Below are 13,418 nucleotides of genomic sequence, written 5' to 3'. Positions count from 1 at the left end.
AATAAATCCATATTCGAGTCAAAAAAGGTACAAAGACTATCTGCAGTAAAAAGGAACCCAAACAATAACAAAGAATTGCACTAAATTAGCGCGCCCCAAGCTTCTAGTTGAGCCCCTCAATGGGTAGTGCTTTAAGAATGTCTGAAGCATGATTGGACTTTTTACATTGCCATAGGGCACAGTCCCGAGCAGTCATGGAGAACTTCTCAGGCATCTCTTTCATGACAACCTCAAAATACTTTATCGCCATAAATTTCATGGGATAACGGGAAGTAAGATCGACGTTGATACTAGGACATACACATGAAATAATTCCATAGACCGCTGAAGACCAAGATCAGGACCCAATAGAGAAGTGTTGCGCAAGATAATAGATTGAAAGGGCTGTCTGGATCACCGAAGCCAAATAACAGTAGTAGATCTCATCAGCTATGAAGAATAAACCAAAACCACCATGCCTAAGAGGTGCAGAGATAAGCCGAAGTTGTAATAACCTCATACCACCAGGTCTATCATTCGTAATAATATAACGCACATGATGGTCCAAGTGCGAATCAAAGATGCCATGTGCCTCTGCTAAATGCTCAGGCATAGTAGTTCACATAAAAAAAAATATAGATTAGAGACCCCTGCACAGCTTATCATCAAATGTAATTCACACTGAGGATCCTCCAACTTCTTCACAATATCCATCAACACCATAGTCTTGATAACTCTGGCCTTGACTAAATCACTACAGTACCCATGATCAAGGCTCACCGGCCGACCCAATAATTTAACCCCTTTCGCATGTCGTCCAATCTGAGAAGGAAATGTATCAAGACTTCATGGATCAACTGAGGGTCAAAAACCCTATCTTGTAGTGATATTTAGATGGAGGACAAGCACCTCCCTTCAGATTGGATAATGTTCAGCGCATTGGAAACCATAAGAGTATCTCTAATAATCGTGTTGTCATCTAAATACCATGCTTTCAAATCCAACTTACACTGATCCGCAATCTTCTTGACCAATGGGTGTAAAGTAAGAAACAAAAAAAGGGGACCAAGAAGATCTCCCTGCTGAACTCCTTGAGCAGACGACAAAGCAGAATCATTGTAATATAGCCTCGATGGTTGAGAATAAACCAACCCAAATTACTAAGACGGTGGCCAAACATAATACAAAATAGCCCAATCTAAAAAATAAAAAGAAAAACAGGGAAGCCTATCCAAATTGAGAATTTTGATTAAGTAATCTTCTTATTTTATCCCTTTTTACAAATTTTTCTAAAGTCTTCTCACAGTTAGATTTTCCAAGTTGAATGAGTCAACGTTGGTTTACTTTTCTACGGCTTATATATTTATCCTTTTATTTACTGCCACATTGATCTTCTACATCATTCTAATGTTTGTCGAGCTCGGTTCAGAATCATTTCATCATTTCCAGGTTTGTTACATCTTAATCTCCCGAAAAAGCTACCTAAGTGTTTTGGGGTTTGTCGAACCCGGTTCAGAATGGTTGCACAGCTTTCAAGTTCCTCGAGCCCGTCTTAGGATCGTTACACCGCTTTTAGAATCATCGAATTATTTATCCTCCATATAAAACAATTGTAATATAGGGGTAAATAGAACTTTTTAGTAGGTGATCTACCCACCACCTTACACTTAACTGGATGGAATCCGCTTTTTGGATAATGCGGTCAAAATTAGCGTACTATAAAATGAGCATGTGTGTTTGTACTATAAAAAAAATTACAGGGGGTTAGTCCTCGGGGGATTTGGGGGAGTTAAGTGTAGTTCATTTTTTACCTGTTAGTCATGGGGGAGTTCGAAGGAGTCTCTCAAAATCCCTAGAAAACCCCGTTAGTCGTTAGGGAGTTTGAAAAAAACTCTTGAACTCCATGTTAGTGGTAAAATCCTAGAATGCTAGGGAGTTGATTGTTTTGGGGAATTTAGGGGAGTTATGGGGAGTTTACAATGTTTTTTTACCTCACTAATCTCTCAAAAAAGTAGAGATTTTGGAAGGATCTCCCAAACTCCCTAAAGTCAAAACCTCCAAACTCTCTCAAACTCCCTTCACTCTCTTACACTCTGTCAAAATTCCCAAAATTCACAATACTTTATAAGCTCCCCCAACTCACCCGTGAACAACCCCTGTTAAAAAAAGAGGATAATATTTTAGTGTAGTTCGCAAAACACGATAGTTTATAAAAGTCCACACTCTGATTCGAAATAGGCAGAATCATGGTCGAGTCGACCCGAGTCAGCTGAGTCAACTCAGAATAGAATAGGTAAACAGTCACTTCGCTGGATTTAATTGCTATCGGACAAGACTTCAAGTTTGCAAAGAGGAAAAAAGAAAAACAAACACACATGATTTGCATGTGGCATGTGGTACCAAGCTTTGGCTTCTATAACTCTTTTGTGATGGCAAGATGTTGAATCCCATCCACAAAGTTCAGTTGGTATAACACTTCTCGCCAAAAAAGATGATCCCCACACAGAATTAACAAAGCAGTCTAGGCCTAGCTAGCTATAGGTGTATTGGATTGCGGGCGCACGTCAAGATCCACACAAGTGGATGGGGATAAACAATACAGAGATGCAGGTGGTCCAGAACTGTTGGTGGGATATTCAGTCAAATAAGCCACAAATATTCATTGTTTGATAACCTACTCTTTGTGGTCACTTAAAGGTAGTTACTATTAGTTTAAGGTAATTAAACAAACTTAAAGGTAGTTAGTAAGGTTTAACCACACTCAAAATAAAATACTAATTCAGCTGATGCAAACAATCTTATGATTGATGAAACTAAACAACTACTTCTTTCTCTTTAAAAGTGCTTTTCTTGTGCATCAAAAAGTTCAACAAATCGACTTTAACATGATAGCGGTACGCTTCGTAAAGGAGATACATTGTTTAATACATCGTCTAAAGGATGCCAGTAGTGCCAGTTACACTAGCATTTCTTCGAAAACGTTTTGCGCTTCTGTATATATATATATATATATATATATATATATATATATATATATATACAAACAATTGATGGATTTCCGTACATGTGGTCGGCAACATAAATAATTATACCTGTGCTAGTCGCGCTTTTTCTTTAAGAAGCTCCGTATGATTGGCTTTTTTCATGACACTGTAGTTTGCCGACCACAGTATGGATGCACTATGCTTAACCCGATATATATCTCGGCCTTGGCATTTAGTATGAGTGTATATAGTGTATTAACAAAATGCATTCACGTGTTCCTCCCCACAAAACCAACTTGCGTACTTTCTTTAGTTTTGTGCCGTGCAAAACAAATTTTAGGTAAGATTCTGTTCTCACAGTGTTGTTCTCACAGTGTTGTTCTCACCATGACGCAACTTGTGCAAGTTGGAAATTAAAGTTTATGCAGCAGCCGCATCATCATCTTCTAGAAACCTGTTATTTTGACATGTTTCTCAAAAACTACGTACAGCTTTTTCTGTGGCGTTAATATATACATGCACATTGTAACCCCATACTTGCGCCCAAAAGCCAAAAGGCGTCAGTCTATCATCCCCCCATCTTCTGTTCTTTGATGATATGAGAAAAACATGTTATATCACATGGGGTTTTAACGATTTTTTGCATCTGGACAGTACATTATCCTCTTGCACATCCGGCCAAGGTGCAAGCAGAATTGAAAAAGTTGTAAATGACATTTAAATATGAGGCCGGGAGATGTTATGCCCCATATTACGAGCATCCCGACGCCGTGTTATTAGTTTCAGTAAAGAACATACATCAAAAGAAAAGCCAATACTTAAAATTGCAAGCCAGGAACATACTACAATACAGAAGTAAACAATTCGTAGATATAGATATCGATGTTTATTCTAATTCCTTGATCTTAAAGCGAGTTTATTTATTGACCAACCTCCTGAATTCTTACTTCTTTAATAAGAAGACCCTTTTTAAGTTCTTCGCATTCGATATCATACATTGCGAAAGTTAACGCAGCATTACTTTCCTCGGGGACGGTAAATTCAAGACCATTATCAGGAACATTATGCCAATCACTTCGAATAAGTCTATTAAATCTCATCCTCTGCCGTTGTGATCTTTGTCCTGCTATTCGAATATTAAACCACACGTCGTAATTATCCCAACCCGATGAATTCTGGCTCATTTGAATGACAAAGTACAATTTATATTTCTTTCCGGATGTTAGTTCACTCAATGGTAATCTCCCACTAACTTCAAGCCAGTAGACTCCGACGAGCTCAAGTGCTTGTGATCCGTCTATAGTTGTACGTTTCCAGTAACGATTGTTCGAGCTAGGTCCACCCCATATTACATTGAGAGCATCAGGATATAGGATTAGTGTTTGCAGTCCGGCAGTTGTCTCCTGCATGCATGTACCCATTTTTGTAACATCGGGTGTGGAAAATGGTGAGCAAGAAAAAAAAAATCCAGAGGAAATAATGAAGAACAGATCATATATACCTTGATGAAATTTGTTTGAAGCTTTCCTCGTTGATGCGCCATACGCGGAAGTACCATGCTTGAGAGTTTGCTTCCGTTTATAGAATGAGGTTGAATATATATAGAATGCCGGTTCCTTTATATATAGGATGGATTAGAAGGATTGTGAAGGTAAAAATCTCTATTCGAAATGTTTTATATGTCTTAGAAATTTCAAGAAAGATGCGGTGATGGGAATAAAGGTTTCTTCTTTTTGTTAGTGAAGTTTGCTAACCCAATAAGCTAAGAATAAAACTTGCACATCTTGATGTGAGTTGCATTCTATGTGGCCTGTAATGACATTGCGAAACACAACAAAGAAAAAAAGTTGTTGAGATATAGAGGAATATATCATCTTTAGCACAAATAAAGTAGAGAAAAGTGATAGCTTCCATGTTGGTGGTGAATACTGAAAATGTAGCTGTCTGGTCATGGAAAACGAGGTCCAGGACGATATGTGATGTTGATTACAGATGGATGGCCGGTTCATGATACATAAGAATATATTCTATGTAACTTTTGTAGGATAATGGAAACCAAATTATTCTCGAAAAGGATATCCATTAAACTAGGTGGCTAGGATGCTTGTGACACTGCTAATGTCAGTTCGCCAAAACCACCGTATTCTTTTGTTTGGCAAGGCATTCTGGGGGCACTTATGGTGAAACCAACTTCGAAAAGAGAGGTATAAGTGTGTGTCATTCTCAAGAACCTCATGCCTTTGAAATCAAATAACTGTGTTTCGAAATGGTATCTTACTTTTTAAAAAGAAAGAAAGGAAAACCAAGAATCTTTGAATGCATTTTCTTTATTTCCCATCCTTTTAAGTTAAATACATGGTACTGTAATATACTGAAGCAACCATATATGTATGAGCCTTGAAACTCATTCATATACAGTTCTAGGTAAAGGAGTCTAGTACTTTACTCTGATGACTTCAGACCCTCACTATAAAGCTAAAGCTTATAAGAAGGTCTTGGAAAAGGTATGAACTTTTTTTTTCTTTCCAAGTTGTAGTTTTCTTAAGTTTGCTAACATTTACAGATTGACTCATCACGGACGGTGCATATTAACAGGAAGAAGAGTTTCATATCAAACCATGGGAGCTTAGCGTGGTTTGGGGTAAAGACAAGCGATACTGGAGTGTACCTGATCCTAACGACACTAGGTAAGACCGTACGAGCGAATCAGTATTCATGCATGGTTAATAACTTTATTGTTGCTGTTGTAGGAAGGATCCACACATTGAACTATTACAAGTATCTTGGTTAGAGGTAACAGGTTCAATCAAGCTCAAGGATTTCGCGAAACCAGGAAAATACAATGTCAGTTTCAGAATAGGCATGAAAAAAGATGCATTTGGATGGAGTGGAATGCCAGTATATATAATGGCCAAGATTGGGAAGAAAGGGAAGTATATCTGGAGGAGCGCAAATATTGCTCATAAAGATGATTCGACAAACTTCGAAATCCCTGAAGGAGCACCTCTTCAGATTGACATTCCAGACCCTGATGATTGTATAGAAGATGAAGAACTTCATTTTGGTTTGTATGAAGTCTGGAAAGGAAGATGGAAAGGTGGTTTGCAGATTTATGAAGCTATCATTAAACCTGCTGAAACCAAAATCAAGATAGCATCCAACTAAGAGTGTTTAGATAGGGCTTGAACTAGGCAATAGTTCAGAAACCTTCTCTGTTATGTAATAACATGACTGCGTAATCTGCAGTAACTCTATATAATAATAGTATTATTGTTAGACCAGGTTAACTTAACATGCAACGTTTAGAACCAGACAGCCTCCCGTGCCAAGTTAGTGATTACATTGCTGATGGGTAGAACGCTGGAATCTTGAAAGTTACAGTGAAGTCAATGTGTACCGTATAAATCACTTTTCACTCTATAAACAACTTTTCACTCTATAAACTTCCTATACAAATGAAGACTAACACAAAAGATACTGGCAGCGAAAGTTTAAAGATCGGTATGGTAATTCTCTGGCTTAAACCACCAGGAGAAATCAATCCCGTTGTCCTTCAGTTTCTGTGTTGGCGGACTTATTCTCTCCAGAAGCTGTTATTTAACAAACAAGTTAAAAACATTTTGCACAATGGAGAAATGAACTTCAAAATAAGTTTGCACCGCTTTTCAGAGTATACTTCAAAATAGATCATCAGACAGTTGATAATGCTATGCCAGATCAACTTTCAAACTTACTAATCTAAAAAGACCACTTGCTATCAAACAGGTGCCCTCTCTATTCAAAGGCTTAATCACAATTTCTACTTCCCCAGAAACTAAAGATGTTTTTCACATTTCCGTCATGCAAATTTGTGTGCTATACCATGCACAGTCGCAATATTTACACTGTCAGCATTCTCATGTAACTATATGAACAGGACTAAAGCAGAAGGCTGACACAGGCAGTCAGGTGCAATTTAATTTCATATCTACACGAATCATAGTACTAATAAGAGAAAATAGTGACTGACCTTTGAATGGAGAATTCCATTGGACACAATAACAGATCTGTCAAACACACAGAACTCTCCACCATCCATCCGTGAAACAATCCCACCTGCCTCTTCAACTATCTGTGTTTGTTCAAAAAAGAAACCGAGAAACTCCTCTCAGATTGCTTACAAAATTCAATACTTTATCAAATTTCAGGACTGAAACAAAGGTATGCGAATCGACATTACCAGAACTCCAGCAGCCATGTCCCAAGGTTTCAGACGATATTCCCAGTAAGACTCCACAATCCCTAACGCAACGTGACACATGTCCACAGCAGCAGCACCAAGCCGCCTCACACCCTGTGCACATACATTCAAATTTAAAAAAAAATGTTAAAACGATGTGGGCCCAACCAAAACATAAATCTCTTGGGCCCATAAATCACATACCCAAATACCCGACAACTATATTTGGAGAACAAAGTCGGTTTCCTTTTCCTAGTCAGAAACTATTAATAAAGAACACGGCTTGATTTCTGGCATAACTTTTTCTGAGATCAGGCAATCAAAACCCTTTATTTCTTTTTGGGTTATCCTTCAGCAGTCTGCAAACCACAAAAACAGGGATCAGGGTTCTTCAAATTGGTTCTCCTTCTGCAGTCTGCAAACCACAAAAACAGGCTTCAGGGTTCTTCAGATAATGGGCAATGATCGGAGGACGAGTAGTAGTAGAAGGGAGGAGAAGGGTTATGGAAGTAGGGATCGGAGAGATGATAGAACAAAAGATCATGATCGTAAAGAGAAGTACAGAGATATCGAAAGAGACAGGTATAGAACAAAAGATCAAGATCTTGGGAGGGTGAGATATACAAAGGAGGAGGAGCATCACCGAGATAGAAACGATAAGGAAAGCACTAGGGCTAGAGAAAACGAGCTTAAGAAAAATGGCGAATCAGCTGCTGGATCACAGCTATCAAGTTCACAGATCAAGGAGCAAGACATGAGAGAACAAAGACTGAAAAGGAAATCTGAAAGTGTTTCCGAAGTTCTGTCATGGGTTCATAAAAGCCGCAAGCTTGAGGAAAGAAAATATTCTGAGAAAGTCAAAGCTGTACAATTAGAAAAAGGAGATGATGCCCCGGCTCAGCACACTTCAAAGGATCTTGCTGGAATAAAAGTTCTACATGGGCTTGATAAAGTAGCTGAAGGGGGAGCTGTAGTTTTGACTCTGAAAGATCAGAGCATACTTGCTGGTGGTGACCTTAACGAAGAGAATGACATGCTTGAAAATTTGGAGATTGGAGAGCAGAAACGAAGGGACGACGCACACAAGGCTGCTAAGAAAAGAACTGGAAAATATGAAGACATGTTTGACGACGGGACTATGCCTGCAAAGAAAATTCTTCCCCAGTATGATGATCCAGTTGAAGATGAGGGGGTAATTTTCGATGAAAGTGGGCGTTTAGGTGACGCAGAGAAAAAGCTGGAGGACCTTCATAAAAGACCACATGGTGTTTCCTCAACCAGTCGTCTTGAGAGTTTAGTTACTTCGGTAAAAACATCATCTGATTACTACACCCAAGAAGAGATGCTTCGATTTAACAAGCCGCCCAAGAAGCAAAAATCTTTGCGAAAGAAGGACAAACTGGATCTGGATGCCCTTGAGGTAGAAGCTATCTCTGCCGGGTTGGGTGTGGGGGATCATGGTTCCAGGAAAGATGGGAGGATGCAATCTGACAAAGAGGAGAAACTGAGATGTGAGGCGCAGAAGAGGAGTGATGCATATAAATCTGCTATTGTCAGGGCAGAGGAAGCATGTAAGGCACAGCGCCACGAGCAAGTTTCAACTTTTCCAGTGAATGAAGCTGAAAACCTTGTTTTTGGAGATGAAGATGATGATCTATACAAATCAATAGAGAAGGCTAGAAAGCTAGCTTTAAAAAAACAGAATTTGGCAACTGGTGCTCAGGCAATTGCTTCAGCCATTACTGCCAGTAACAATTCAGTGGAAAACCAAACAACGGAAGCAGAAGTTACACAAGACGATAAGATTGTCTTCACAGAAACAGAGAGGCTCATAAACCAGAAGATGAAGATGTTATCATGGAAGAAGATGAAATAGTGAAGTCTTCTGATCAGGAAATAAAAGAATTCGATACAGATGGTTTGATTGAGAAGAAAGAGGATACAACACCAGCTGCGATCTTCCATGAACCTGCAGTTGACAAAGGTTTAGGAAATATGCTTCAACTTCTGAGAGAACGTGGAACATTTGGGAAAACTGCGGAACCGGATGACAGGAACACGGATAAGAAGAAAAATAAGCAGGTGGGCGTTCACGGTGACAGCGAGCCAAAGGAAATTCGGATTGACAGGAGAGATGAGTTTGGACGAATTATGACCCCAACACAAGCATACCGGGTTTTATGTCATAATTTCCACGGGAAATTCCCAGGGAAGAAGAAGCAAGAAAAATACATTAAACAGCATGAAGATGAAATGAAGTTGATGCAGCAGCAAATTTTCAGCCCTCACTGACAATGGAGAGAATGAAAGAGCTCAAGATCAGATGGAAAACACCATACATTGAACTCAGTGGGAATGGTAAGCCAGAGCAGACAAGTGATCCTAGAATCGGCTTTGCTACTGCCACAGACCTTCTAAATGGTGGTTTAACATCAACCGTACTTGGAAAAAACATGGTTGAGCACAAGCATAAGGCTGGTAGTACAAGGGGTGACTCTACTAACATACCCCCTCTAAAGAAGCCTAAGATTTCATTTCAAACATTTTAGTCAGATAACTCAAAAGAAGGTATACGTACCCTGCTGATATCAGTAAATTCTTTAAATAAATTTATGTTGGTCGCCCATGCATCATCATGCTCATATCCAAATCCAGTCACGAGAAGAGATCTCTCCACCTGGATAGAACAACCAAATTCAAATCGCAAATATCATAACAAACCCAAACTTTCTTTGCAAAGACTCTAAAATGCAACAAGTTAAAAAAAAAAAAAAAAAAAAAAAAAAAAAAAAAAAAAAAAAAGACAGAATTGATTCGTAAGTTACTGATAAAAAGTTCTGAACAACCAGTACTAACCTGATCAGTTTGGCTAACATGAATTTTCTGTCCATTACAGAAGGCCCCCCCACCTAAAAAATCAATTTGCCCACGTAAACAGTTAACAAAGAAACAATAAAGAAGATAAAGACTGCAATCTGTAATCAGTGACATTCATACCGGCTGATGCACAAAATGTACGGGTATTCCAACACATAGGACCTCCAACAAATTCAACCTGGAAAAAGAATTGTTGACTTCAATGTATGAAAGACACAAAAATAAAGTTAAGATGGGCACAAAAATTCTGAGTGACAAGCTGAAATCAAATAGTAAATCCAAATGCATTGCACAATCTTCTATGTTAGAAGGTTATGCAGCAGATAATCAATTGGAAGTCTTAATTTCTTCAGTTTATATATACGAAATTCTCATTTTTAACATGTGAAACATCTAAGTTACTTGGGGACCTTTCCATACCACTGCAGCAGCAGCTGGCTTTCCTCGGAAGAGAACTGCTACTGATACTGCGAAGCTGGGATACCCATGCGCAAAATTTGTTGTTCCATCTGGGGTTATTAAAAGTATTAGAAACTTTACAGAAGTTGAGACTACAAAGGTTTACGACAACTCAATCAGACTAAAAGTAAAGGTTACAAGACCCAGACTGATCCGCGGATGATCTTTTGTGATATCGATCCCCTTACCATGTAACAACTTCACATCATACTAAGCATTACAAGTTTAGAATCCTCAATAAAAAGAATACTATACATAGCGGTCAGCAAATTTGCCTCTTTATGCAGTTTTTTTAAATTGTTTATTGAGTACTGGTTTGAATGATGGATCCACTGAAAAAGCAGGACATGGAAACATACCAATGAGAGAGGATATCACGATTAACTTAACAGAGTTCATTAACCGACTAGCTGAATGATATGTATATATACGCCATTCAACAACAGCTGATCCAGAGGATTTAAGTACAGAGGTAACCAACCTAAAGGATCGATGCACCATAAATAATCAGAAGATGAATCCCCTATGAGTCCACCTTCTTCTCCGAGAATAAGGTGATCTTTGAAGTTTTCGTTTACAACTCCCAAAATAGCAGTCTCGCTCATCTTGTCTGTGCTGCAAAAGATTCAGAAAATGGGAACAAGTAGCAGAACAAAGGATTTATTCATAGGCAGAAACTACTGATAGAAAGACGTTATTGAAATTTCATGATTGATTCTTATCAAATTAGAACCCTTATATACTTAGCAAGAGCATGACGAGAACAAATGGTACAATAAAGGAAAATGGATTCCCCATAAGGAACCTTTACTACAAATAAATAACAGCAAGCCAACATATAGTAACATTTGAGATAAAGCAGTTGTTCTCTCCAAAAATCTTAAGAACTGAAATATAAGTTAGTAGTTGCACATAGTAATCTGCAAGTTAAAATTTTCTTACTCGGTCACCAAGTCCGTGAGCCCTTTATAACTAATGTTTCGAGGTTTGTTAACTGCATCCATCACAACCTTAACAAACAAAAAAAGGACAAGAAAAGAAAAGAGGTAAAAATGTCAGAACTAATAAGAGGCTGATTCTCAAATGCCAACGATTGTGTATATCAAAAATTAAGATATTGAATTTAAAATTGTATGCATGTGTGAGGGAACGATGCACATAAACAAAATATTAAATGTTGTCCTCAGATTGCCCAAAAAAAAAAAAAAATCTTCCAACTAATTTACTTAAGGGGTAGATGAATTAGAGAACAAAAAGAAAGAACGTTTGTTTAAAGGTGACAACTAGAGGGTCAAATAGCTAACACCGCTCAAACCAAGAGGGGTGATGGTTGAAAACTAAAACATACATTAAAGACATAGTGTACACGACGCAATGCAATCTTCAAATTCAGCACAACGACCCCTGAACATCCCTAGGCTATTTATTTGATTTATTGCGAAGTGAAGATCACTTTAACCTCAAACACTCAAATACCCAAGAAAGTTCAAATTCCAGATTGAATTTCATAAGAATCACAAGCAGCTTTGAAATAGAGTTAAATGTTTAAAAAAAAATAGCCTTTGGTGCTAGATAGTTGTTAACATTCCAACGTGGTAATAGTTCCACGCCTTTCATACTCTTGGGTCATGGCATTAACCCCCAAAAGGTTCCTCCACCGGCGGAGCACTAAGTCTGAGTGCTAGCAACTTGGTGGCACCAATGCAAGTACCCTAAGCCAGGTTGCTAGCAACTCAATGAAACCCAGAGTATTCAAAGTCACACCAGGCATCTTCACTAAACAAATTCTTAAATTCCAGTCCAACCAAACCTAGAGGTTTCCTTTGTAAATTCTAATGACCCAATTCAGTGTTCTAAAAATAACAAACAACAATAAAGATCCCAAATTGATAAACTAAACAAGAAATATAGTGATAAACACACAAATTGAGTTCTACATTGAATCAAATTGAATCTTTGTTACCTTAGCACCAGTGTTTGCAGCAAGCTCAACTACTTGAAGGAGTTGTTTTGCAGGAATTGGTCCAGTTGATTGAGCACCAATCTTAGAGTAACTTTTCTCATTAGGAAACTCAGATTTTATAGACAACAAGGATCTTCTGGGTGTTGTTGTTGTAAAGGAAAGGTTTTTGCAAAACCCATCTCCATAAAAATTCACATTTTGATGAAATTTTGGGAGAATGAGTTTGGGTTCGGGAGAAAATCTTAGGGAAATGGTTGTTGAATTGATTAGCGACAAACCCATTTTGAGATATTTGGATGAAATTGAGAATTTCTGGTTCTATTGATTTCCTTTCTTTGTTCTCTACATCTCCACCCTCTTTAATGCCAACAGCCTAAACGGAAAACGCTATCCTTTTTTTTTCCGTCTGCGCACGTATTTTTGGTCACGCCGCACGTATTAATCATCTAATCCGTTCTTTTACTACTCTCCGTTCTTTCCATGATTCTTCTTTCTTCTTCTCCCTCAACTCTATCTCATACCAAAACATCCTGTAGATTAATGATAGAATAAAGAGTTTTCTCATGCCATCCCAAATGTCCAAACTTTATATATGAAGAATGGCTCAAAGTTATGTGCACAGACCATGTTTGATGAAATTCCTCTGTGACTTTTTTTTCCTACTGTTATTAAAATGATACAGATATGGTGTGAATTTAGATTGATTTGGTTTGTTGCTGTCGTACAAGGTGAATCCAAACGACATAGATCCCAGAGTGTTATGAGGCACGATGACCAAAGAACAACGACCTACTGAAACTGAAAGGTCTAGCGTTCGCAGTAGAAATGCCCGAGAAAACATGGCAGATGAGGAGATATTGCTTCAAAATGAACGTAGGAGAAATCAAATATAGAGCTAGGTAGGTAAATCGCCAATTAAAAAAAAAAATGTGTCAGA

The 13,418-nt window shown here is 38.2% G+C and overlaps 3 protein-coding genes and 1 pseudogene across 3 annotated transcripts; 2 read left to right on the top strand and 2 right to left on the bottom strand.

Moving 5' to 3' along the window:
• Positions 1 to 3,658: 3,658 nt before the first annotated feature.
• Positions 3,659 to 4,623, bottom strand: LOC113323521 (protein PHLOEM PROTEIN 2-LIKE A2-like). The gene is made up of 2 exons (XM_026571838.1): positions 4,465 to 4,623; positions 3,659 to 4,366 (listed from the first exon to the last, which is right to left on the bottom strand). The coding sequence occupies exons 1-2, from the start codon at positions 4,519 to 4,521 to the stop codon at positions 3,884 to 3,886; spliced, it is 540 nt and encodes a 179-aa protein (XP_026427623.1). The 5' UTR covers positions 4,522 to 4,623; the 3' UTR covers positions 3,659 to 3,883.
• A 687-nt stretch (positions 4,624 to 5,310) lies between these two features.
• Positions 5,311 to 6,250, top strand: LOC113323513 (protein PHLOEM PROTEIN 2-LIKE A9-like). The gene is made up of 3 exons (XM_026571830.1): positions 5,311 to 5,467; positions 5,559 to 5,650; positions 5,714 to 6,250. Exons 1-3 carry the CDS (start codon positions 5,414 to 5,416, stop codon positions 6,126 to 6,128), a joined length of 561 nt encoding a protein of 186 aa, XP_026427615.1. The 5' UTR covers positions 5,311 to 5,413; the 3' UTR covers positions 6,129 to 6,250.
• On the bottom strand, positions 6,189 to 13,040 carry LOC113323507 (phosphatase IMPL1, chloroplastic-like). The gene is made up of 10 exons (XM_026571826.1): positions 12,482 to 13,040; positions 11,461 to 11,528; positions 11,000 to 11,133; positions 10,480 to 10,568; positions 10,180 to 10,237; positions 10,039 to 10,091; positions 9,761 to 9,859; positions 7,183 to 7,296; positions 6,973 to 7,074; positions 6,189 to 6,553 (listed from the first exon to the last, which is right to left on the bottom strand). Exons 1-10 carry the CDS (start codon positions 12,761 to 12,763, stop codon positions 6,455 to 6,457), a joined length of 1,098 nt encoding a protein of 365 aa, XP_026427611.1. The 5' UTR covers positions 12,764 to 13,040; the 3' UTR covers positions 6,189 to 6,454.
• Positions 7,352 to 9,750, top strand: LOC113323497 (annotated as a pseudogene).
• Positions 13,041 to 13,418: the final 378 nt, after the last annotated feature.

This window comes from Papaver somniferum, chromosome 1 (assembly GCF_003573695.1).
Source record: "Papaver somniferum cultivar HN1 chromosome 1, ASM357369v1, whole genome shotgun sequence".
NCBI classification, from domain to species: domain Eukaryota; kingdom Viridiplantae; phylum Streptophyta; class Magnoliopsida; order Ranunculales; family Papaveraceae; genus Papaver; species Papaver somniferum.
This window is presented reverse-complemented; position numbering and strand designations above follow the sequence as displayed.